Source organism: Nannospalax galili, unplaced genomic scaffold (genome assembly GCF_000622305.1).
Source record: "Nannospalax galili isolate Female #2095 unplaced genomic scaffold, S.galili_v1.0 scaffold204, whole genome shotgun sequence".
In the NCBI taxonomy this organism is placed as follows: domain Eukaryota; kingdom Metazoa; phylum Chordata; class Mammalia; order Rodentia; family Spalacidae; genus Nannospalax; species Nannospalax galili.
The window spans coordinates 18,997-45,269 of record NW_008350959.1 but is presented as its reverse complement, the minus strand read 5'-3'; the positions used below and the strand labels follow the sequence as shown (position 1 = coordinate 45,269).

General features: G+C 42.0%; 1 protein-coding gene across 1 annotated transcript in view; it reads right to left on the bottom strand.

Annotated features, from left to right (window-relative positions):
- Aak1 (AP2 associated kinase 1) overlaps nucleotides 1-26,273 on the bottom strand; it is a gene marked incomplete at its 5' end in the record, with an annotated part of 61,721 nt that overhangs the window by 26,095 nt on the left and 9,353 nt on the right. Inside the window, 8 exon segments of the mRNA XM_008848053.2 lie at nucleotides 620-777; nucleotides 2,428-2,660; nucleotides 9,309-9,551; nucleotides 12,728-13,068; nucleotides 13,913-14,067; nucleotides 19,511-19,590; nucleotides 22,222-22,325; nucleotides 25,053-25,185. Coding sequence (XP_008846275.1) covers nucleotides 620-777; nucleotides 2,428-2,660; nucleotides 9,309-9,551; nucleotides 12,728-13,068; nucleotides 13,913-14,067; nucleotides 19,511-19,590; nucleotides 22,222-22,325; nucleotides 25,053-25,185 — 1,447 coding nt within the window.

The window sequence follows — 26,273 nt, the reverse complement described above, 5'->3', positions numbered from 1 at the left end:
TCACTGGGCTCTGATCATTCTGCACTGTGCTCTGTGTGCTTAGAGAGAATCTCCAAGGGCATATTTGAGAGATGTATTTAAGTGTGTATGTCTGTGTCCATGTGCATACATGTGCATCCTGCCTCCCAAATTAGCCTGTGAATATTTTGGACAGAACCGTATTTTTTATTTAAAGAATCTTCTTTGGTCAGTCAACAGCAGCACATATTTGAGATCAGTGAGAGACCTGGTGCCCCTGTGAAGCACAGTCTCAGTCACTATTTCTAGGGCAAGCCCACTGAGAAGGGGAGGACGGGGGCACCCCACTTCCCCAGGCAGTAACTCTGCTTGCTGCAATTATTCTAGCTTATGCCATGGAATCTTTCCTAAACTTATTGTCTTATACTCACACACTCCGTGCTGCCTACCACAACTGGTCAGGATTTCTTGAAGATAAAAAGACTTTCGTGCTATGGTAAAAGTGAAAATCAGTTTATGTACCCCAAAAATCAATTCTCTGGGGGACAGGCTAAGCTGGCCTTTCACAAACATATCCTTCTAACAGCTAAGCAGACCTCCAATTCCTATTTATTCTTAGCAAACACACAACCAAGAAGTAAAAAAAAGACTGCCTACTTACCCTCCCCCAGCTTGGCAAAGTCCTTGTTCAGCAGCTCTTCAGCTGTGAGTTTGGAGAAGTTGTCATCATCAAAGGGATTCCAAGTGGAAACTTCTGAAGCATTACAGACATTCTGCTGGGAGTTCCGTGGAGAGCCAGAGGGAGTGGTGGTTGCAGACCTGGGTGGGTTGGCATCCCACGGAAAACAAAAGAAAGTAGAATAAGCAGAAGTGCTCAAACTACCTTCTCTTCATTCTGAGATTAAATTCTTTTCTGAGTCAAACCATCACTTCTTAGTGTTTTTCTAAAAGGATTTTCCATAGCAACTGAAAAGTTTAGTCTTCACAAATACAGTCTCTACTCCCTTTAGCTCTCAAGAGATCCTGCAGCTTTCTTTTCTTTTGCAGGCCCTTTGATTCGGGAGCCTACAGCAACCTATCCTGAGGCCTGGTGTTTTCAAAAAGGCCAACCCCTGTCAAGACAGCATTCAGGCCTATCTTGGTTGCCTCTGGATCTTTCAGGAGCTAGCACAAACAGCACTAGGCTAACATCATAGGCTAGGAACACTGTTCAGTGGTAGAGGGCTCACCTAACATGCCGGAGGACCTGGGTTCCATCCCCCCTCCCATCTACCATCATTCCATCACAATTAAACAGCTACCACTACTTTGCCTGTTTAAATCACCTAATGTTTTTCTAGTCTAACTTTTCACTGTTGTTATTTTTTGAGACAGGGTCTCCCTGTAGCTCCGGTTGGCCTGACGCTATGTTGACTAGGCTGGCCTCGATCTCACAGAGATCCACCTGCCTCTGCCTCCTGAGTGCTGGGACTAAAAAGTGTGTACCACTATGCTGGGCTTGCCTATCTTTTTAAAAAGCATTTTATTTATTTTTATTGTATGCACAAGAGTGTTTTGGCTGCATGTATGTGATTGCACTACATGTATGCAGTGCCTGCAGAGGCCAGAAGAAGGTGTCAGATCTCCTATAACTGGATTTACAGATGACTGGTAGCCACCATGTGGGTGCTGAGAACAGAACCGGTGTTCTCTGGAAGAAGAGGAAGTGCTCTTAACCACTGAGCCCTTCCTCTCTCTCTAGCTCCCTCTTCCAATCTCTCTTAACTTATAAGATTTTTAACTTTTGAGTGCATGTTTCAAGGAAGTTGAAACACTGAAAATTGCACTGACTCGACATTCACCCAAACTGACTTTATATGAGGCAGAGAACACATTTCGCACCAGGTTTTCAAAGGCCGGCTCGGTCTCTGTCTTTGGAATTCACAAGCCAGGTCAGCCAGACACACAAATAATGATCAAACAAAAGAAGTGCCAAAACAAAATGCTGCATCAAAGGAGAGATCAAAGCCCTGACACGGATTTGAACAGTCAATGTGCATCTGTGGGGGAAAGGAGGAAAGCAGCAGCCCCAGAGAAAGCACAGGGCGAGCCAAGGGCTTGTGAAAGTGAGAGAATGAAAAATGAAAATTCTTTTTTTTTTCTTTTGTCTTTTTTGAGACAGGGTCTCCCTGTAGCCCCAGCTGGCCTGGAACTCACTATGTAGACCTGGCTGGCCTTGAACTCACAGAGATCCACCTGCCTCTGCCTCCCAAGTGCTGGGATTAAAGGCATGTACCACCATACCTGGCTTAAAACTGAAAATTCTTATGGATCAGTATCTTATATGCACTATGGACTAGTTAATCGTTTCTTAATAATACAGACACACACTAGGTACTCACCCATCTTTACACCTCCACACACACACATACAAAGAACCAGGCAGTAATAGCACAGAGCAAACCTTGCCCACAGGAAAGACAAACATACTTGGACTTATTGAGACTGGCCTCAGCTGCAGCAGCCTGCAGCAGCTGGGTTGATTTGCTGGCAGGCACCCCAAAGACTGCACTGTGGGTTACATCACTGAGAATCCGCCTGTGCCCAGCACGTTGGGTTTTAGGGGATGATGGAGGAGTGAGAGATCCAACTTTCTGTCCCTGGATGGTTGGAGGTGGGGTTGTCTGAACCTTTGGCTGTTGTCTTGCTGGGGCTTGAATCTGCTAGGGAGAGAGAAATGGAAGAGTTTCATTAAAAACAAACAAAAAAGAAAAAAAAGAAAGAAAAGAAAAAGAAAAAAAAAGAAATGGAAAAGGGTCGGAAAAAAATCAACAACTAGGTATAATAACACCTCATGAGCTGACACAGGCCTTGAATGGCTAAGGTTATCAATAGCACCAGGAAGAAAAGCCAGGCACTGAGACTTGACACCAATAAGGCATTTGCCTGGTTCTTAGACATATTCAGTCTTCATCAGCTACAATGTGCAGGTCAACCAGATATAATTCAGCCAAGAATATTAGACCACAGAAGCTGTTCCCAGCTCAAAAGACCTAGAAGGAAACATAAAGGACCTCCTTCTGCTTCTGAAGGCACAGCATCTCGTTCGGAATGCTTCCATGCAGCAGACAATAGACTCTGCCTTCGAGTACAGTTAGAAGCCAGAGAAGATACACTTCAGCTAAGATGCTCCAAAGCAGAATAGTCTCTGCTGAGGTGTGGACTCCCTGCTACAGCTGAGTGGAATGAGTCAGATAACTCCACTGTGACTGAATTGTGGGAGTAGTTGTTTTGTTTTGTTAGTAAAGGCCTTCATTTCACTGATAGGATGGAGCTACAAGTTCCTATTTTCTGTTTCAACTTCACAGCAAAAGTGCAGAGGGAACCAGGGTTCAGTTTCTAGAGCTCACATATTGGTTAACAACCATCCAAATTCTAATTTTGGAGATCTGACTCCCTCTTCTGGCCCCAGTAGGCACTGTACAACACAGGTACACTTATGTACATGCAGGTAAAACACTCATACACATAAAATGAAAAAAAAAATTTAAAGATGGCCTACTGAGAAGGCACTAGAGATGGCTGATATCTGTTGGCTTAGTGCTGATGAAGAGATTTTAAGGCTTAAGAAAACTGGAATGCTGCAGTGGATTCACTGTGTAAAACCTAGTCTTCTAAACAGGAGGGCCCAGAGGACAAGTTTTTCACTAACGATAAAAACCACAAAAATGGTGAGAGGGATCTGCACATTTGAGGGGCTTTGTTGTTGCTCTTCTCCTTGGGCCAGACCTTAGAGTTGGAGCTGCTGCTACCCAAATCAACGGATTTGGGTATAAGGGACCCCAGAGCAGGCATCAGGTGCAGCATTGAATGCCCAAAGGCAAGGTGAACATAATTACTATAATGGACAACACAGGCAAAGCAAAACCTATAATGGCATGACTCATATGGACCTTTGGCATCGGCTAATAAATCATGATGTTTCCAGGAATGAAATAAGAATTTTTGTTTGATCTGCATAAACAGAAAACTTCTAGAACAAATGAAAGAAAGCCTACATTGGATCACAGCAATAGGAAATCCCAGCTGGTCAACCAATTTCCAGACATGAGTCAGTAAGCAACATTCCTCCACAATCTCTCCAGTTCCTGCCTTGACTTCCTTCATGATGGCCTGGAACCTATAAATTAAACACACCTGTCCTTCCCCAAATTGTTTTCAGTCATAATGTTTATCACAGCAACAGAAAAGTACATTCCAAAAGTTTAAAATTTTGAGCATTGATAAGATGCCAAATGTGGATAATTCTACCCATGACTTCACAAGGTAGATCATAGTCAAAAGGCAAACTATTGTATACAATTGTTTCATTGTAAAAGTGCACATGAAACAAATGAATTTCTTGTGTAGATTTGGGTTCCATTCCTCAAGAAATTTAATACCCTGTCTCAATCAACCAAACAAATAAAAATAAAAGTCAGGAAGGAAGAGCAGACCACAGGAGAAAGTAAAAAAGTAAGAGCCCAACGTCTATTTTGTCTGAGACTTCTTAAGACACAAAATATGTAAAGTATAATCATATCAAGAAATATAATAGAAGAATGTTCCATTCCACCATGGTAATATAACTATTTTTAAATATTTTATTATTTTTATTTTATGTGTCTGAATGTATTGCCTGCACGTGTGTAAGTACACTCATGCTGTACAATGCCCTCTGAGATCAGAAGAGGACATCAGAACTCCTGAAACTGGAGTTGCAAATGGTTGTTAGCCACTATCTGGGTGCTGGAAACTAAACATGGTCCTCTGCAAGAGCAGCCACCTTCCCAGCCCCCATAACTATTTTCTTTAATTGCTTTGTTTGTTTCTTTGTTTGAGACAGGGTCTCCCTATAGCCCCAGATGGATTGGAACTCAGATCAGGCTGGCCTTGAACTCAAGAGGTGCGCTTGCCTCTGCCTCCCAAATGCTGAGATTAAAGGCTTGTGCCATCATGCCCAGCTTTTAATTCCATTTTTTAGTTAGCACACAAAGTTAATGGGATTTACTGTGGCATTATCATGCCTACATATCATTATACTTTGTTCTTATTCACCTCCACTACCCTCTCTCTTTCTGGTCCCCTTTCCCTCTCCAAACAATCCCTCCTTCTATGTTCATATTACATATACTCTGTTATCCTTTCCTGTTCCTTCTCTCCCTTCCTTAGACCATTTCCTCTGTTCTATAGTCCCCTTTCATTTTCCTACAGAAGTACTGCACATATAAATTTAAGTCTAGATACATGTGATACTTGTCTGAGTCTGGCTTATTTATCTTAACAAGTTTTCTAGTTACCTACAAATGGCATAATTTCATTCTTCTTCACAGATGAAAAAAATGTCATTGTGTATAAGTACCATATTCTTTAGCTACTCACCTGTTGGTTGACCTGTAGGCTGGTTCCATATCTTGGCTACTATGACTAGCACAGCAGTAAACAGAGATGTGCAAGTATCACCTACAGGTATACTCAGGAGTGGTACTGCTGAGTAATATGGTAGGTCTATTTTTAGTTTTTTGAGAAACCTTTGTACTGATTTCCATAATGGCTGCTCCAGTATACGTTGCTACCAGCCACAGCCTCAGCAACATTTGTCATTTGTTTTCTGGATGACAGCCATTCTGACTCGTGTAAAATGGAATCTAAAGGCACTTTTAATATTTATTTCTCTGATGCCTGAGGACATCGAACACTTTTTCAAACATTAACTGATCACTTCTATTTCTTTCTTTGAGAACTGTCTATTCATCAGTTTATTTACTGACAGGACAGATTCTGTGTGTTTAGTTTTTGGAATACTTTATAGAGTCTAGTTATGAATCTCCTATTGGATTATCTGTAAACTGATTCTTCACGCTGCTGTTTCATTTGCTGTACAGAAGCTTTGAGTTTCATGTAGCTCCAATTAATAACTCTTGGGATAATTTCCTGTGCTACTGGAGTCCTTTTCAAAAAAGATCTTGAAGTGTTTCCTCTCTGTTTTCCTCTAGCAGTTTCCATTTCAAGTCTTACATTAGGGCCTTTGATCCTTTGATTTTTGTACAGCCTGAAAAATGAGAATCTAAAATGGGCTACCTGTATCATACTGTCCCCTGAAGCTCAGGGACTGTTGTGGAAGAGGGGGCAGAAAGATTTTAAGAGCTAGAGGCCACAGATGACTATAATAAAACAGTATTTTCTGGATACAACAGGGCAGTTGAACATATGAATTCACAGTGGTTGTGATAGCATGCACAAGCTCAAGCCAGACAAAATCCTAGCATGAAGTGGGGGAGGTGGGCAAGAAGCCCCACCCCAGACCGAGGAACTATTGGCAACTGATAGTTTTCTTTAAAGGTATGACTCCTAGTACGCTGGCCATGCTTCAGGGATGGCATCATACATAAGAGTATGTGGGGAACAAAATTGGAATTGATGGGCTTTAAAAAAAAAAGAGGACATGAAATTGGTGTGGGTAGGGAGGTAGGAGTGGATCTAATAGGAGATGGGGGAAGAGGCTGACTACGATCAAAATACACTGTATGAAATTCCCAAAGAATTAAAATATTTTTAAAAATATTTTATTTATTATTTTGATTTTATGTGTGTATGTGTATTGCCTGCATATATGTGAGTGCACCTGTGTCGTGCAATGCCCATGGAGGTCAAAAGAGAGCCTTGATTCCCTGGAACTGGAGCTATGGACAGTTGTTAACTGCCATGTGGGTGCTGGGATTCGAACTGGGGTCTCCTGCAAGAACGTTCAGTGTTCTTAACTGCTGAGCCATTTCTCCAGCCCAGAATAAAAATATTTTAAAATAAAAAATCATTTTATTTTTGTGTATATGTGTATCTGCATGTGTGTATGTGCACATGTATATGAATGTCAGACCCTCTGGAGCTGAATTTACAGGTAGTTGTAAGCTTCCCAGTGTGGGAGCTGGTGAAGTTAGTTTCTTTGCAAGAGCAGTGAGTGTTCTTAACCACTGAGGCATCTCTGCATGCAGCTTAATGTGTTCTAACAGAACTATTTTTATCTTTGTGGTTCCTTATGTCATCTTTCAAATTTTTTTCTAATTTCATAGTTATTTAACATTAACTCATGAGCATTTTTTTTCATATGGTTATACAGACTTGAGAGAGAAAGAGAGGGAGAGAGAAAGAGACTGACTGACTGATTGACTGACTGACTGACTGACGTAGCCCATGCTGGCTTTGAACTCCTGATGCTCCTGCTCTACCTCCCAAGTTCTGGGATTATAGGCATGAGCATCATGCTCAATTTTCAAACATACATTTTAGTGGCTACACAATTGGATTCCTGAACAGTTCAGGCTTCATTCATTTTTGTGGGATGTAATTATTAATACTGCATAGACATCAAGGGAGAATGGCCACTTTTCCTTGCCAATCATTGCTTCAAGATAGTGTTCTTCATGTGTTTCTCTAGGTTAGTCTTACCATGAGTCAGCAAGACAGGGTGGAAGCCAGGCAGCTCTCTGGCTCCTGCCAAAACAACTGGCTTCCATACATGTATCTTCTAAACCAGCTGCCCCAGAGCATAGTACTCTGTGTTTGTCCATTCAGGAATCATAGGAAGGCTTAGGATTCATTCAGAAGACTGGACACTTCGTCCAGTAAAGGCCAGAGGAGAAGCAGGGTGTGGTGACACATGCCTTTAATTCCAGCACTTGGGAGGCAGAGGGAGGGGAATCTCTGTCCAGGCCAGCCACCGTTACATAAGTGAGACCTGTCTTTAAAAAAAAAAAAAAAAATTTATGCCAGGCGTGGTGGCACAAGCCTTTGATCCCAGCACAGAGGCAGAGGCAGAGGCAGGTGGATCTCTGTGAGTTCAAGGCCAGCCTGGTCTACATAGTGAGTTCCAGGACAGCTGCGGCTACAGGGAGACCCTGTCTCAAAAAGACCAAAAAAAAATAATAATTTTTATTTACTATTTTATGTGTATGAGTGTTTTGCTTGCATGTATGCAAGTGCACACATGTCCTGTAATACCCGTGAAGATCAGAAGAGGGCAACAGATCCCCTGAAACTGGAGTTAGTTGTCAGATGCCATGTGGGTGCTGGGAACCAACCCAAGTCCTCTACAAGAACACCCTGTGCTCTGAACCACTGAGCCATCTCTCCAGCTCTGAAACTCTGTCTTTAAAAAAAAAAAAAAAAAAGCAGAGAAAAGCCTCCTAAGAAGTGTAGCAGCTGAACAACTCATCACCAACAAGAAACATCTGCTGTTACTACTCCTAAATACAGATTACGGTTCTTTGATTCTTGCCCCAGCTCTAGCATGATCCTTCTGTATGTCAATTATTTTCTAGTCTGGTCTTCAGTTTCTAATTCTATAAAATGAGAGGACTGAATTAGATATTTAAGATCTCTTCTAGTTTCTTCATGTAATATTTCTTTAAAACCTTTTCATTATCAAGTTTATTTCAGGTGAAAAATATAAACAACAGCTATCTACCACACTCCTGCAGAAGACTGATTTGTTTCAGAAACAAAAGACACTGAACACTCAGTGGCGGCAATGAAGACAATCTATTTACGGAATTGTTTCCTATTGATGAGAGAAAAGTTTTCTGGTTTTAGGATGGGCGGCAAACCTCTGCTGGAAATGAAACCTCAGAAAGATGGTTTCTTACTTTCCTTCCTTGGTTTACTAATTAGGTTTCCTTGGGAATGAGAAGAGCTAAGTATATACACAGAACTGACTAGATATACAAATGCCTTTTTATAACAGCAGAAACATTTCTATTACTCTCATTCAGAAAACTGACTGCAGAACACAGTTCACTTAGTAAGAAAGAGGCAAAGTGCCTGAGGTCTGCTGAAACTCAAGGCCAACCAGGAGAGGGGTCCAATGCCACATTCAGCCAGTATCTTAAAGTGGACATAACCCAAGCTCTAAACTGACAGGATGGCCCCAGTCACAGAATGCTCTGAAGTATAGGGATTATGCCATGGGAAATGGTCCCAGGCAAGTAAGCATCCTAATGGTACTGCATGGTAGACTTAAACGATGTGGTTAATAAGGTCATTCAGGACAAAGAATAAACAAAATGGTGTCAAAATTCAGGTTGGTAAAGGTGGGGCCACATAAACCTCCAGAAACAAGGATGGGCACAATAGACCAAACTGCCCTTGGAAGAAGGGACAGAGACTAGCTCTGCTCCCAAGTCCATGGCTGCTCAGCAGTGGTACTGAGACAAAGAACCACATTTTCCTATACTGATTTCAGAGTGATAAGTAAGAAGATTCTTCTTCATTAATAGTCTGGAAATATACATGTAATACTTTGTTCTTTGAGACAGGGTCTCCCTGTTAGTTCTTACCGAGGACTCCTGAGCAGCGACTGGCTGTGGGGCTGTGGCTGGCTGTACCTGGGGCTGTGGCACTGCCATAGTGGTCTTCTGCTGCAGCACAGCCTGCTGAGTCATCAGCTGCTGCTGTTGCTGTTGCTGCTGTTGCTGCTGTTGGTAGAAGTTCTGTATCAGCTGCTGCTGAGAGCCTCCCTGGGACACCACAGGGAACTGAGCAACAGCTGGTTGCTGAGATGCTGGATGTACTGCCTGAAACTACACAGGATAGCAATAAATGAGAAAGTGAAAACCAGCCTATTGCAGAGCCACATTAACAAAAGACTAATGTCTTAATAACTACTCAGTAACGATGAGGCCAAAGGGCTTGGCCTAAGAGGCCTTGGAGTTGGGCTCAAGAGCTCATAGAATCAACTCAGCAGGACATGTACTGCCAGGTCCTCCCCACTGCACCAGACTACTTTTGAGGCCCAGTTCTAAAGGAGCAACCAGATTTAACTCAAGTAACTCTACAACTTGAGTGAAGAAAAGCAAGTCTGGAATCTCTAGTGACAGAAGGAATTCATCTTACAAAGAATTTTGAAGCAGCTAAGAATAAAATGCTGGGGCTGGAGAGATGTTCTTACACAAAAGAAAAAGATATCCCAGAAGAAACTGAGGAAACAAAAGCTTATGTCACGGAAATAAGTTGAACATAAAATAAATGCAGATAAAAGTAAAAATAAATAAATAAAAATAAAATATTAACCAACAACTAGCATCCATTTTAAGCCTTTCCAAAATTATTAGCCAATAGCTCCCCCTTTATGCAATTCTGTCATCTTTAACCATTTTACTCTAATGTTCCCCTCCCTCATGTGTTACACAGGGTCTCACTACATTGCCAAGGCTGACTTCAAAAACTGTGGGCTCAAGGAATCCTGTTCCTCCAGCTTCCTGAGTAACTGGGGCTAGAGGTGTACCCTACACCCATCTTTCTGGCTCTTCTTTTATGGCTTTCTAGATCTCCACATGCTAGGTATATCACCAAAGCTCAAAATAAAGTCTTGCTAATTAAAATCAACAACAACACAAGACCATGTCTTGGAAAATCCCAAAAGCTGTTACTGAATTGAGAAGCTACTATTTGTTTATTGGGGTAAAATTTAAAGGTTAGGAAAAAAGAACATCTCAGAATACAGCTGCCTATTTAAAATGGCAAGATGCTGGCAACAACCCAGATGTTTACCAACAGGAAACTAGAAGGACTGTGGTCTGTGTGGAAGACCCGCATATTCTCAAGAAGAAACAGGAGGACTATCTCTACGCAAGAGTGAAAGGGCAAAGAATTTTATAGATTTAACGGTAAAGCCAACAGACAAATAGTATCTTCTCAATTCAGTAACAGCTTTTGGGATTTTCCAAGACATGGTCTTGTGTTGTTGTTGTTGTTTTTAATTAGCAAGCCTTTATTTTGAGCTTTGGTGATATACCCAGCATGTGGAGATCTAAAATAGGACAATTAAGCATGTTTGAAATCCACAAACTCACAATGATACAAAAGAAAACCCTTACTGTCATCTTCAGATGAACATTTTCATTATTTTGGAAAACTGGTAGACAAAGGAAAGGATCTAACATTTTTCTTTACCTTTTACGTACAAACAGTATCTTGGAGTAACCAAACAGCTGATGAAAAAATTCTTCATAGGGCCAGCAAGAGGACTCAGCAGGTAAAGATGTCTGCCCTCAAGCTTGACAACTGGTTTGATATCCAGGACCAACAAGGATGGGAGAACTGACTCTACAGAGTTGTTCTGTGATCACACACACACTGTGGCACATGTACATACAAAGAAATACAGATACACACAAACTAATTTTTTTAATGGGGAGAAAATTTTAAAAAGAGAAAACTCTTCATAACCCCAGTCTCTAAATGAAGGGAGAAGAATAGAGAATCATTTTGTCACCCATAGTGGGTTAATGGACTTGGGAAAGATCAATAATGAGGAAAACTGAAAAAACAGATGAAACTGACAATACCTACACACACAGATGGTCAAGCAGACATCCCAGGCCACCAATGGGATACAAGGGATACAACAGGAATAACAAAGAACTGTGCCAGACTGAACTGATACTGAGCAGGTCTTAGAAATGACCAGTTTAGGGTCAATGAGATGGCTCAGCCAGTAAGAACATTTGTAGCCAACTCTGAAAACTGAGTTGGCTCCTGGGACCCACATGGTGGAAGGAGGGAACCAATGTTCAAAAGTTGTCCCCTGACCTTCACATGGGTGCCATGGTACATGTGCCCACATGTGGACACAGACAAAAACGAAACATGCATATACAAAATAAATAGAAAAATTAATACTTTTAAAAAAAATTAGTGGTTTACAAGGTGCATGGTGGGATAGGCCAAATATGATCACTGGGCAATCAAGCCAAATTCAGAATATGCAAAACTTCAAAGAATAAATAACCCAGCTTCTTTAAAAACAACCAAAAAAAAAAAAAAAAACAAAGGGGAAAAAATAAAATAAAAGAGGATATAAAAGATATATCAATCATGGGGTTGGAGAGATGATTCAGCAGTTAAGAGCACCTGCTGTGTGATCTTGAGGTCTGGAGTTCAGTCCCCAGCACCCATGTAACATGCCTGGCATTTTGCAAATGCCTATAACCCCAGATCCCAAGGATCAGGTGCTCTTCTGGCCTCTTGAGTGCGTGAGTACACGCAAGTGTGTATACCCACACACATCTACATACACACACACACATACAAATAAATAAAATAAATCTTTTTAAAAAGATATAACAATAATTATAAAATAAATGTGTTCATAGTGAAAAAAAACCATCATGATGGAAAAACACAACAAAAGACAATGGAAAACGCTGGGCACAGTGGCGCACACCTTTAAGCCCAGCACTCAGGAGGCAGAGGCAGGCGGGTCTCTGTGAGTTCAAGGCCAGCCTGGTCTACATAGTAAGTTCCAGGACAGCTGGGGCTACAGGGAGACCCTGTCTCAAAAGAAAAAAAAAAAAAAGATAATAGAAAACAATTACTCCAACTTAATAGAATATGTGGGCCTTGTGTGGATCCTGATTTGAACACACAAACTTAAACTGAGATATCAGGAATAGTTTGACACTATTGGATATTGAATAATAAGAAATTACTGTTATTTTTCCCACTGTATCTCCTTAGAAAACAGAGGGTCTTTGAGTAGGGGGTGAACTCCCCAAGGCTTGAGAACAACACTGAAAGTCCTAAGTATTATTGGTCTACACCTCAATGTTTCAGTTTCTACATATGTGAGAAATGATGATGGTCGGTGGCTCTCGGCCATCCCAGTACTTCCCAAGAAAGATTTCTGTACCTAGCAGGCCTTTCCACAGTCAGAACTCTGTTGGACAAAGCAAGGATCACACCTAGACCACCTCACCTGCTGAGTCTGGGCTGCTTGCTGCTGCTGCTGCTGCTGCTGTTGCTGCTGCTGGTAAAAGGTGCCCGCAGGCTGCTGTGGTGCCATCTGCTGCTGTGGTGCTGATTGCTGCGGTTGCTGAGGCTGCTGCTGTGGCTGCTGTTTGAGGAGGAGCTGTTGCTGGTGTTGGGGTGTAGCCTGGGCCTGGGTGGGCAGAGCCTGGGTCTGGGTAGAAGGTGTCTGCTGGGGGGTGGGTGGAGCCTGTGGCTGCTTGGGCTGAGATTGTGGGAGAGGCTGGCTGGGCGTGGGTTGGGCTTTAGGTTGGGGAACACTGCCTAGAAGGCCAGGCTGATTGCTGGGTCCTGCAATGAAAAAAAAACTCCATGTAAGAGCTCAAAACTTTGCCAAACAGAAATAGCTTTCTGATTTGCCAGCACAGTGAAGAGTGAAAGGCAAGCAGACTGTCCCAAGATCTGCATGTTCTTCAGTCTCTTACCAAATGCTATGTTCTACCTGGCATACCTTTCCATCCTCTTGTTAAATCCAGTTTTTCTTGCTTCCGATATTTCAAAACAGGGTTGGATTACAATTCAACACTTGCCTCCTTCAGCAGGGCTTCCTTTATCCATCATCCTATGTAGCCACTAGTTAGCACCCTGAGTCCTCCTTATCTACAGAGCCAGATGGTTGTTGGTGCTAAGCACAGCCTTTGCACCAACATTCATACCACACAGAAAAAGCATACTTTGATGTTCTATGAACAGCTTTATACAACCCCCATCTGGATGTTTGCTCTAGGTAGATGGCCATCATATTTACCACAAGCAACTGGTAGGGGAAGTGATAGCTGTGTTGGGTGACTTGGTATTTTGGATGAATCCCTTTTATGAAACAAAGCTTAATCTTTTCATTACAAATAGAATACTGGAACATGGAGGATGATAAACCATTTAATAAACATAACATTAACCAAACGATGTATCAAAAAGATAGTCTTGTTTCTCTAAAGGCAGAGAAATTTACAAAATAAAAGAATAGGGTGGGATGAATGAACAAAGGGGCCAATGAAAGATTCAAATTCAATGGCAACTCAGCCCATTATCTTTAAGTTATGCCTCTGAATAACATTGCTAAAGCAAAAGTAGGGTCTTCTAACACACCATAACAAGGGCTTGGAGCAAGCTGCAAACCAGTCTAGTTACTGACCTGTAGCCTGAGGTAGAGGCTGAACTGTGGCCCTCTTACGAGGTGTTAGGGCTGGCTGAATGGGAAGGATTCCTGGGTTTGGCTGAGTTTGCCCGGGTTTAGGCCTCTGGCGGGGTGCAATTGAAGTCTCTGTGGTGGGAATGGGATCTGTCAGTCTAGAAAAGGAAAAACGTAATTGCTGTTAAAATAATGATGCATCTCAAGCCCTGAAAATAAGTAAATGCTAACCCACACTACAAAACCCAGTGAAGCTATCTTTAAAAACTAATGGTCTACCCTCTCCAGGTACCTTGGGTGTTTTGGCCCAGTGGTTAAAAAACCCTTTGCAGGGTCAGGCATCCACGCCTGGGGTCAGGGGTGGTGGGCTGATGGGGAGGGGCCCTGGTTCAACCTGGCTCTCTTGGACTCCACCCCCTTGGTGGTTGCTCCATGGCCAGGGCAGGAACCACCCTGGGCGCCTGTAGGGTCCATCAGCAAGTTCTCAGGCTTGTTCTGGGCATCTGCCCCATGATCAGTCTTTTGGGGCTGGAGAGGTGGGTCAGCAGTTAAGAGCACTGGCTGCTCTTGCAGAGGACCCAGGTTCGATTCCCAGTACCCACATGGGGACTAACAACCATCCGTAACTCTGGTTCCAGGGGATCCGATACCGACATTACATGACACAGGTGCACTTTCACACATGAAAGCAATATACTCATATACATAAAATAAAAATAGTAAATAAAATATATTTTTTAAAACTGCTGAAAAAAAAAGATGGAGATGTAAGGACTTTTTGTGGGGAGGGATATATGTGCATGTGCCACAAAGCAAATGTGGCGATCAGAAGACAACCCTGAGTATTGGTGTCTCTTTTGTTATTCAGCACTGCATATGCCACACTAGCTAGCCCACAAGCTTCGAGTGATGGGAGGGGTGTGGTGGGATTACAGGCATGTGCCCTACTGCATCCAGCATAAGTCATCTAAACTAAAAATCAACATGGAGGCCTCAGAGTTAAACTACACCATAGACCAAATGGACTTTACAGACATCTATAGAATATTCAGCCCAATAAATAGGGAATACACACTCTTTCAGCAGCCCATGGAACTTTCTGTAAAATAGAACACACTCTAAGCCATAAAACAAGTCTCAATAAACACAGAAGAATTGAAATAATAATTTCTTGTATCAGGTCATAGTGAAATAAACTAGAAATCAATGGCAAGAGAAATTACAGAAATACTGGGGAGACTGAAATATGTGGCCAGTGTGGTGTAGTCCCAGCGCTTGGGAGGCAGAGGCAGGCAGATCTCTGAGAGTTCAAGGCCAGCCTGGTCTACATAATGAGTTTCAGGCCAGCTGGGGCTACAGGGAGACCCTGTTTCAAAAGGACCAAAAAAAAAAAACAAACCCAAAAAACAAAAAACTGTGTGTGTGTGTGTGTGTGTGTGGGAGAGAGAGAGAGAAAGAGTGAGAGGGAGAGAGAGAGAGAGAGAGAGAGAGAGAGAGAGAGAGAGAAGGGTGAGCCACCTCCCCAGTGCCTGAACAGCATGCTTTTGAATGACTAGTGAATCACTGAAGAAATAAGGGGAAAATTTAAATTAAATTAGTAAAACGTCCTTTACATTTAGTAAAAATGTTGTCGAATAAAGAACAAGAAAACAACACTTGGTGGGCACATAAGTCTAAGGCACAGATTTCTGTCTGTATGTCAATGTGGTACAGGGTGATTCTTGGTCAGGATTTCCAGAATATACTCTGAGTAATGGTTTGAGGCAATGTTTTTCACACACAGAGAGAACTCAAATTTGGTTAGAACTAGCTATCAAAATGGGCTCTCTGGGGGCTAGAGAGATGGTTCAATGGTTAAGAGTGCTTGCTGCTCTTCCAGAGCACCTGAGTTTAGCTCACAATGACCTGTAGCTCCAGGGAATCTGAAGCTCTCTTCTGGCCTTCATGGGTACCTGTACTCAAGCACACATACAAAAAATAAAAATAAATCTAACAGGGGGGCTTCTCTATAGTGAAAAACATGCAGATGAATGAACCCAAAATGACAATTCAAAGGAATAAGCAAATCATCCAAGATAAGAGTTTAAAACTGGGCAGTGTAACAGGAACACCATTTTCTCAAATACACATACCTCCCCCTTTTTCCACAATAATAAATTTTTAGAGGGACACAGGGTCACTCAGAGTAAAAATTATACAGTGTAGCTAGCCTCTTCTGCAACCTAGTGTGACCAAGTGACAAGCTATACCTATACATGGAATGAGGCAAATTGCTATATATTGCTTTCTAGAAGTCTTAGAAATAACAGTTGCATGCCCTTTATGTCTGTGGCCATTCCTTGATCCTGCCACTCTGAATACCGATTCTGCTGCACTGATCCATGCAGTCCTGGCTATGCTGAAGGGTGGGAGAGTAAAAAGCACAAAGAAACCTGGGTCTCTGGGGCTTTGTGGGCAGAACTACTATACTAGCCCTCACCTACTAATCGCCAAACTTTGTTTATGAGAAAAAAAAAAATCTATCTTTTGTAAGCAACTACCATTTTGGATTTTAACAGTCAAATCTAACCCAAACTGATACAGAAGAACTACTGTGTGGTCCACTTGCTGAACTAGTGCTATTTTCACTTGTTTACAGAAGTCTAGGCAGCTAGCTACTACCTAACTCCAATCAGAGCCAACTACCCTTTAAAGGCACTGTAGGGAGTGATGATGATGGCTAGAATAAAAAATCCTCACAAGTATTTCTAAAACATGTCTGGCACAGCCTCCATGAACTGTATAAGAGGAAGCGAAGGAGTTGGCCCAATGTCCTTCTCTAGGACACAACCTCTGGGAATGTGCATCCTGGACCTAGAAACTCTTCACGGGCATCCTGTGAGAGGTTCTGCACAGGACATAGAACTGGCAATATAAAAGTTATCATGTTTGGAGAACTTGTAGCCTAGGGAAGGAAAGTGAGGGACAGTAACGCAGAAGATAGGGAAAAGGTGTAAGAAAAAAGGGTTCAGGGTGAAAGAGACAATCGACTTCTGTAGAAATCCAAATGCAAGGTCTTCTCTTGAGGAAAATCCAAGAAACTTGGAGGCTGTTCTTGAACTCTCCCTACCAACCATGTGTTTGGTGGGCATGCCACATAACCTCTTTCAGCTTTGGGTCTCTTGTATGTAAAAATGTAGAAACATATATATGCGGTGACAACTGTGAAATCGTTTTACAAGCTGCCATGTCCAAAATGTCAGTTTGAGAGGACCTCAGTGTGTGTTCTCTGTGAGAATGGAGAAAGGAATCCTTGCTCAGCCTCTATATATATTTACATATTTGTTTGAAGCCTATATAAAATAAGGCCATAATCCCAAAATGTTGAACTAGTTAAAAATTCCCAAAGAGATGAGTATATCAGAATTACATTAAAAAACTGAGATTTAAAAAAACAAGTTTTATTTATTTCATAACTATGTTTGCTAAATTTGTTAAAACTCTGTCTCAAGCTGTATGTTGTGGTGCACAACTTTAGTTCCAGCACTCATGAGGTAGAGGCAGGCAGATCTCTGTAAGACTGAGCCAACCTGGTCTACATAGTGAGTTCCAGGCCAGCTAGGGCTCTAGGGAGACCCTGTCTATTCATCTTTCTTCTGTCCTCTGCAAGAGAAAGGCACAGGCCCCTGACCAGAAAGATCTGGGTTCAAGTCCCAGTCTTGTTACAGAAAGGCTGTGTGATGCTAAACAAGTAATTGGGCATCTCTGGGCCTCTGCTTGACTAGGTGCAGAGTGAGGCTACTACCCTTTGCCTTTCTTGAGGACAGGAGAAGAAATGACAGACAGTAGAAACTGAGTACCAGTCATTCTCTATTGCTGAGATCTGTAGGGCCTGACATATAGTAGATGCTCAATAAACTAAGCAAGTCACTGCTCTTCTGTGCCATTATGTAGACTTCTTTGGTCAGGCTGTGGGAGCTGATGACAGAAAAGGCATCATTTGAAATCAAAACTGCTAAGTTGGGGCTGGAGAGCTGGCTCAGCAGTTAAGAGCATTGGCTGCTCTTGCAAGGGACCTGGGTTTGGTTCCCAGCACCCAGGTGGCAGGTAACAACCATCTTAACTCCAATTCCAGAAACCAGCCTCCTTGGGTTTGCATGCATATGGCATACTTACATACATACAGGCAAAACACTCATACATATAAAAATAAAAATAAAACCTTTTTTTAAAACTGCCAAGACTAGTGAGGCACGGTAGCACAAGCCTTTAATCTCAGCACTAAGAAGGCAGAGACAGGCTGATTGTGACTTCAAGGCCAGTCTGGTCCACATAGTAAGTTCAGGCTAGCCAAGACAAAATAGTGAGACCCTGTCTTTCAAAAAAAAAAACAAAAAAACAAACACCAAACCCCCTCTATTCCATTATTTTAGAGATATACATTAAGTAGTCTATAAATATTTATGGATTTTTTAAAACACAAAAGTTTACTAGTCAATTAAAATGCACATATTGGGGTTGGAAAGATGGCTCAGCAGTTATGAGCGTGTACTACTCTTTCAGAGGACCCAAGTTCAGTTCCCAGTACCCATGCCTGTAACTGCAGCTTCGGGGGATCTGATACCCTCTTCTGGCTTCTGTGGCACCTGTACTCACATGCACATATATACAGAGACATACACACAGATATAATAAATAAATCTTTAAAAATGCACTTATTGTTACCTATGGTCTTTTATTTATATAGTTTGCTACTAATATTTCCTTGCCAAAGGAGGATGGTAAGAAAAGGAGGGGCAAAGAACTTCCTGGTCACCTCAGAATTTTTCATTTGGAAGCTGTGACAGTCATGTAAATGTATCTGGTAGACCCTGAGCTGTGAGGGGTATGAAAATCAATGGTCTCGTTGCTGGCTCCAAAAATCCCGTACCATGTGACCTGAAGTCAACTGTTCCCAGTTCCAAAATCCCAAATGCAGGGACTCCTGAAAAGAAAGGATTCCTCTGCTGGCTGACTTTGTATGAAGGATTCAGTAAGCCTTTCTGAAATTGTATGGCAGTCTGGGTCATAGCTACTTTTCTTCCTTTCTAAAGTGAGCCTTCAGAGTCTCACTTCTAACAATACTTTTAGGCTCTCTTGACTTGTTCCCTGTTTTCTCTGACATGAGCATCTTTGCTCATGTTAATCTTCTCTTTGTGATACCAAATATAATTAGCTAAGAACCAGGGGCATCTTTCACTGTTCATGGGCTTTCTTTTCAACTGTACTTTTCCTAACGTGCCCACAGCCAGAGAAGTAAGAAAGAAAGGGAAGTGAAGGACTAGGGGATAAACATCTAACCACCAGTCAGGACACATAGTAGGACATTGTCTACCAGCAACCCTTAAGTCTGCCATTGCCGCATCTTAGAAAACCCTGCATTTATTGTCATGTAAGGTGTGAGGTTCATTACTCCCATTCAAATATAGACCCCAGCATTTCATTACCTCCCAAAACACAGTTTCTCCATAGGAGCTTGCTTTCCTCATCTGGGCAGCCTCTGGTCACAGACACACAGTAACCAAGTGTAGACCACTACAGCTAGCACCAGGCAGAATGCAAACTCATGAGGGCATCTCTTACCTGGCCTTTGGCTGGGTCTTTTTTACAGCTGCCTCACTGGCTTTCACTGGTTCAGGAAGTTTTGCAGGAATAGGAGAGTTCTAAAAATTAGAGAGAAAACAAAATTACATGGATTTCTTCATAAAGAATAACCAGTACAACTGGAACTGATGAAAAAGTAAACTGTACTTGGGGTCTTCTAGTGTGACTTCCAGGCCCTCATCTCCTTGGTTAAAGGGAAGGGAAGTTGGCAGAGTGTGTGTGTGTGTGTGTGTGTGTGTGTGTGTGTGTGTGTGAGACAGAGAGAGAGAGAGAGAGAGAGAGAGAGAGAGAGAGAGAGAGAGAGAAACATTCTTCCCCATCACTCCCCCATTTCTGCACCAGGCTGAGCTCTCTAGAGCTGGACCTCTGTTCCCTTCTCCCCATTACAGAACTTAGAAGGGATGTGATAAAAGGAGGAAATTATGTCACGAGGCTCTCACCAATATCTTAGAGACATGAGACCTGACTCGGATGTCAATCAGGATGTACTTAGTCTTCCAGTAAGAATGCTGGAAGAACACAGCTGCCAGTGCGTCTGGGTGCTGAGCCAGCATTCCTTACCACCAAGCCAAGCAAAACTCTTATAGCTTGGATTCTGTGCCTTCTAACACTGCTTCCTGCAGAAGCATCAGCTAGCTATTCAAAACAACCAGGCAATGGCTCACCCTCCTGAGCTAGTACCAAATGACAAGGGATGTGTAGTTTGCTCCATTCCAGATGCTTCCAATTATATTTCATGCCATTTACTTTATTATTATTTTTTTTTTGGGGGGGGGTCTTTTTGAGACAGGGTCTCCCTGTAGTCCCAGCTGTCCTGGAACTCACTAGGTAGACCAGGCTGGCCTTGAACTCACAGAGATCCATCTGCCTCTGCCTCCCAAATGCTGGGATTAAAGGTGTGCGCCACCACGCCTGGCGCCATTTACTTTATGAACAGCCAAGTGGAGCTGCTAAACAAAGCATAATCATGTAAAGTTACTGTACCAGAACCCTTTCAATCTGGGGACCTGACAAAAATATTGCTGCTAACACTGACTTTTAAAGAGGATTCTCTCATTCCCTTGTCTTTCTAGGAAGGGGAAATTTCTGCTAGAAAATTATTAGCTTTTTTTCCCACTATTCAAACATTTCTCTCTTGAGGGAGAAGAACAATGAAGCTGACTGATATGACTGATACATAATATGAAAAATAACATATGCTTTTTAAAAAAGACTGGCAGAAAAAAAGTAAGCTCACTGGCTCAGACATCAAGTATTTCTAGCTCAGACATGTTAGAAAACCTGTGTTAGGAAAACTGACTGGTCAAGCTATGTCCTCTTGTTTATAGTAGTAATAAGACCAATATTCTGAGTGTTACCTACCATACGAGTCCCACAGTGATTCTGAATATGGCAGTGACTGATCAGTACTATTTAAAAGCACCCTTAAGCTGGGTGTGGTGGTACACAACTTTAACCCCAGAACTCTGGAGGTGGAGGCAGGCAGATCTCTAGGAGTTCCAGGCCAGCCTGGTGTATATAGCAAGTTCCAGGCCAACTGGAGCTACAACCGTGAGATCCTGTCTTAATTAACAAAACAAAACGACCCAAATAACAAAATAAAACAAATCACCCTTGAGATCTAATAATGGCATCCAATATTCATTCTTGGAGAAACTACCCGCCCCCATTTTTTTTTTTTTTAGATTTGGCCATGAAAATAGTCATGAAAAATATCCCAAGATTGCATGTAACAAAAGTGTTTGTCAAGTACTTTACAATGAATGCTGAGTACAGAAAGTTCTCATGGTCCGACATGTGAGAAGGGGCGGGCAGGAAATAACAAGTGTAGGTTATAGATGGCCAGCTGCAGAAGCACAATCAAGAATGGTGTGCTCAAGGAGGAGGCCAGGGAGAGTGACCACTGCAGTAGCAGGGTGGTAGGACTTTGCCTCAGGAAAGCCAGGGCATCTGAACACTTCAGGGAAAAAAACAGACACAGTGCTGTCAGTGAGCTGCACAAGTCCACAGACAGAAGTCTGATTACTCTACCCAGAGCTCAATCCCTAGGCATTTTGTCATTGTTATTGTTGTTCAGTGTAATTACCTTGGTTCCATAATTGCATTCCATGGGAAAATTGGATTCCCTTTATAGTAACAGCTTCATAGTTGTTAGCTTTGCTTGAATGCCCCCTAGTAGGTAAAGCAAGGGACATTGATATTCATTTAATCCAGAAATTAACACTTCTAGGACCTCAAAATGTCAATTTGATGTTTATTTTCCTTTAAAAATGCCATTTTCATGAACTCACAGTAGCTGTGGCTACATGCACAAGATGAAGCCACTCAAAATTACAGCATGGAGGAGAGACTCAAGAGGTCCCACACCTAGCTAAGGAGCTTACTGGCAGTTGACAGCTGTTGGGGAGAGTTGTTTTCTTTGAGGATGTGGCCACAGGTAGGTTACGCATGCTCCAGGGGATGGTCCAACATTTGTGCGGTCCTAACTGGACTTATTGGTTATAAAAAAGAGGAAAGAAGAGGAAGACATGAACTTGGGAAGGGATGAATTAAGCAGGTCTGGGGGAGTTGGAAGGGAGAATGAGGAGTAGATATGACTACAATACATTGTGTACATGTATGAAATTCTCAAAGAATAAAAAATTATTTTTAAAAAGAATTATAAATTTTAAAAAGTACCATTGACATACCTGTACATTTGGAATTGGGCATTCTTTCTTGAGTAGTTTAAATGAGAAGTAAGAAACCTGGTAAATATCTGGCCTTTTGTCAGGGTCTGGTTCCAACATATACCCTAAGACAAACATACATGAACTTATTTAATAATATCCTAACAGTTGTTGTATCAGCTAGGAAGCATAACTTTTCTACTACAAAAACCAAGTTGTGTTTTAAGTTTCATTTCTTATAAAATTAGCCCTTTTTCTAGTAAAGGAAACAAGAGAATATAATACTTGAGTTGTAGCAAAGCTACTTGAAGTTCATATTCTAAGGCTGGCATATCAGGTGCTCACACTCTCAATGTGAAAGTGAGCAGCTTTCTATTCTAAGACCTAGAAGATTCCACAGTCTTGCTTCTGGTTCCCTTGGCTCACTTTCTCTCTTGTTGAATAAATGATGACTCTTGACAAATAGAACCAATCTCTAAATTTCATGAACTCAAGTCTAGGGATATGGTTTGGTGGTAGAGTACAAACTCTGGGTTCTGTCTCCAGCACTACAGAACAAACTTCATGAATTCACTTATTACTCTGGTTGGAGATATAAACTGGTTTCCAGTTTGAGGAAAATTATAAAGTAACACATTCAGATATATTTTAATTGTGATTTGTAGATCATCTGCCTATTTCCAGGTCCTTAAGCTTCCACCCTCTCTGAAGATGGAAAATTCCTTAGAAGGTCTTTGAGAAGATGCAAGAGTATATATAAAAACAAAATACTCAAGGCAGGTTACTGCCTAAGTAATAAATGAATGACCTGGACACTAAATTTAGAAAAGATCTGTGAGGCTACAGCCCTGGACTACCTTGCAAAAGAGGCAGGAAAGAAGTTAGTCACAGAGAGCAGAGAAAAGGGCAGCCTAGGTCAGAGAACAATGTAAGCAAAGGCAAACTTGGATGAAGGCCAGAAATGAACACTGCTGCCCAGAAACAGGAGACCAAAGGACAGGGTGCCAAAATGGCTGCCCAGGTGGGATGGAACCAGAATTTGAAGGACCCTAAACACCATGCAAAGAATCTGGCCTCGCTGTTTACACTTTCTCAGAATAATCTGTGGCATGGACGTTCTAGAAAGAATGGAGAGAGAGGAGAGAAGTGAGGAGGGCAACGTAGTAGGACATGAGCTAATAAAGTTTGTATATACTACGGTACTATGGTGACAATGAAGAGAACCAAGAGAACCGATGAAAAGAGTAGACACTCCAAGAGAACTGAGGCAGCTTGGGACGTACTGATTCTGCCCTCTTTTACTAGCCAAATCCAAGAAAATCTTAAATTTTATTTATTCAGAGTGGAATGGTAATGCCACTGAAAGAAAGTTAAAAAAAGAAAGGAGAGTAGGGGCAAAAACAGACCAAATTTGAGGTCTATGCATTTAGATCGACAATGGAATCTTGAAGGGCTTGCAAACCAAATAGCGTCTGGGAAAGATGTCAGTTCTGCAGATCCTCATGAAGAGCTGTTTTTCCAAAATGGATTTACTGTACATATATTAAAAAGAACTCCCTCCCACACACAAAATGCTATCAGCAACACCAAAAGTGGCTATTCTCTCATATTTCCTTCCACTTACATGTCTGAAAATCTAGTACAGATACAAAGCTTTACCTCTGCAAACAATATGATAATCATTAAGGGCCACACACTGTTCCTTAAACACCCTCCACTCCCCTTCACTAAGAGAGCTGTGACAGTTGCAGTTGGAGCGATGGCTCAGCATTAAGAGCACTGGTTTGGTTCGCAACCCCCACACGGCAATCAACAACCGTCTATAACTCTAGTTCCAGGGGATCCAACGCTCTCTTCTGACCTTCACAGGTATTGCACAACATGAGTGCACTTACATGCAGGCAATACACTCACACACATAAAATAAAAATAACATTTTTTACAAAAGGTGTTACAGCAGAAAGGGTGGTTTTAAAACCTCCCAAACTTTGTTAATTTGAAGAAACCATTCTGTGTGCTCTTGTGCTTATAGGAGGACACTTCAATCTACAGGTTTTAAGAATTCAGTTAAATACAGATAGTTAAATACAGAACTGGAACAGTTCAGATGTTCCACCTCACTTCTGCTTTTTCAGCACATCCCTTGTCCAGGACCCAAACTGGGTAGCTCAGGATTTATGATCTATGATGCTTTTTGAAACTTAGATGATAAATGCCTTGACCAATATTGGATTTAAAAACTGTTTCTTTAGCATTTTAGTATAAGATCTTGCTCAAAGCTTATTATTCTACCATCTGGTTAATGGATGTTACACTATGATGATACAAAGAAGTGAGAATCATAAGAATTCTAAACAAAACACTCAGTTTAGATGCTTGTTCTAAAAATCTTGTGATTATCCCAAATGAGAGGAAAAACCTGGCTTCATGGAGTTATATGATCTTAAATAAACATTCATTCCAGCCGACAAACTGCAATCATGTTTATTTGAGGGGCTTCCACTTTTGTAAAGATGAATTTCTTATCGCTTGATGTGAGTCAGCTGGACTCTTGGTACCAGAGCTTCCACACAGATTGTGACAGAGCATAGCAGTGCCACAGCACTTAGAGCACAACTATGATTTCTGCTTGTGTGGCTGGCTCAGGTGTGAAGCAAAGTTTAGACTTGTAGCAAGAAGACTCACCTCTCTACATAGATGCTGTTATATACGCTTTCGTGTTCCAACCTAGTATCAAATGATTTCTTTAGCATTGTTCAATCTTTTACTCCTAGATACTAATCCCTTTACCCTCCAATCCATTCCTAGTAATTAGAAATAAAAACAGGAAATTAGAAACTTGAAATACTTACTAATAAGGCAGTGCATGTCTTGAGAATAGCGAGAGTTATCAGGAATTGTGAAGCTTCCATCACAAATTGCCACCTGGCTCTCCCCAAATGGCAACGTGAAATAGCACAACTTATACAACAAACAGCCAAGAGCCTAAAAAATAAGAAAGCAGATTGCAACTATTATTTACCATATCTCTAATGGTCTGCTGAGAGATCAGTATCATCCACATTTATCAGCAGATACAAAGCCCACATAGTATTAAACTGTATGACACCTGAATTTAGAACCCAGCACAAGTACTTAGTAACCAATTACATATTTACTCTATAATTACCAAACTGCTTCAGTATATACTATCTTACCTGGTTTGTTTTTTAGGAATATAACATATAGAGAGGGTGGGTTCTGACCTCCATCAGTATAGCAGCTCTGATCTCAGCAGGCTGCCAGAGAGTCCTGAGTTCTGGCCTCCCTCTGGCTTCTCTCTGACAGAGGGGCTGAGAATGCAGGGGACTGCCAGAGAGGTCCTGGATCCCGCCTCCACTTGGCGGTGAGCTACCTCTAACTGAGCTATCCCCATCTCCCTACCTGGGAGTGAGGCCGCTCCCAAGGCCCCAGGGCAGATCTGGCTTTGGTAGGCTAAGGCTGAGATCCTAGCAGACAGCCTGAGAGGGTGGACTGCCTGAGAGCACCCAGATCCTGCCATCACATAGTATAGGAAGACTGAGTGTACCTGACTGGAACCTGAATTGGGCTGCTGTGAGTACTCCTGAATAGCTGATCTGAAGCCATCAGTTCCCTCCAAATTAAACCTGAGAGAACCTGAACCCTGAACCAACCAGCTTTACATAACCAATACAGAAAGGATCCAGGCACCCCAATAATACAAACAGAAGCATACTTCAACTTAATTATCATATCAGAATCATAAACAACAAGAGAAATTCACATGCCAGAATCACAATGAAAGAATAAAAAGGAAAGCTAAAACACTATGTCCCCACAAAACTCCACCAATACTGTAGAAGAGTTCTACAAGGAAAACCTCCTGGAGATAACCCAGGACACTGAATTTAAAAGAACAATCATGAGCTGGGCTTGGTGGCGCACGCCTTTAATCTCAGCACTTGGGAGGCAGAGGCAGGCAGATCTCTGTGAGTTCAAGGCCAGCCTGGTCTACAAAGTGAGCTGCAGGACAGCTGGGGCTACAGAGAGACCCTGCCTCAAAAAGACCGGGA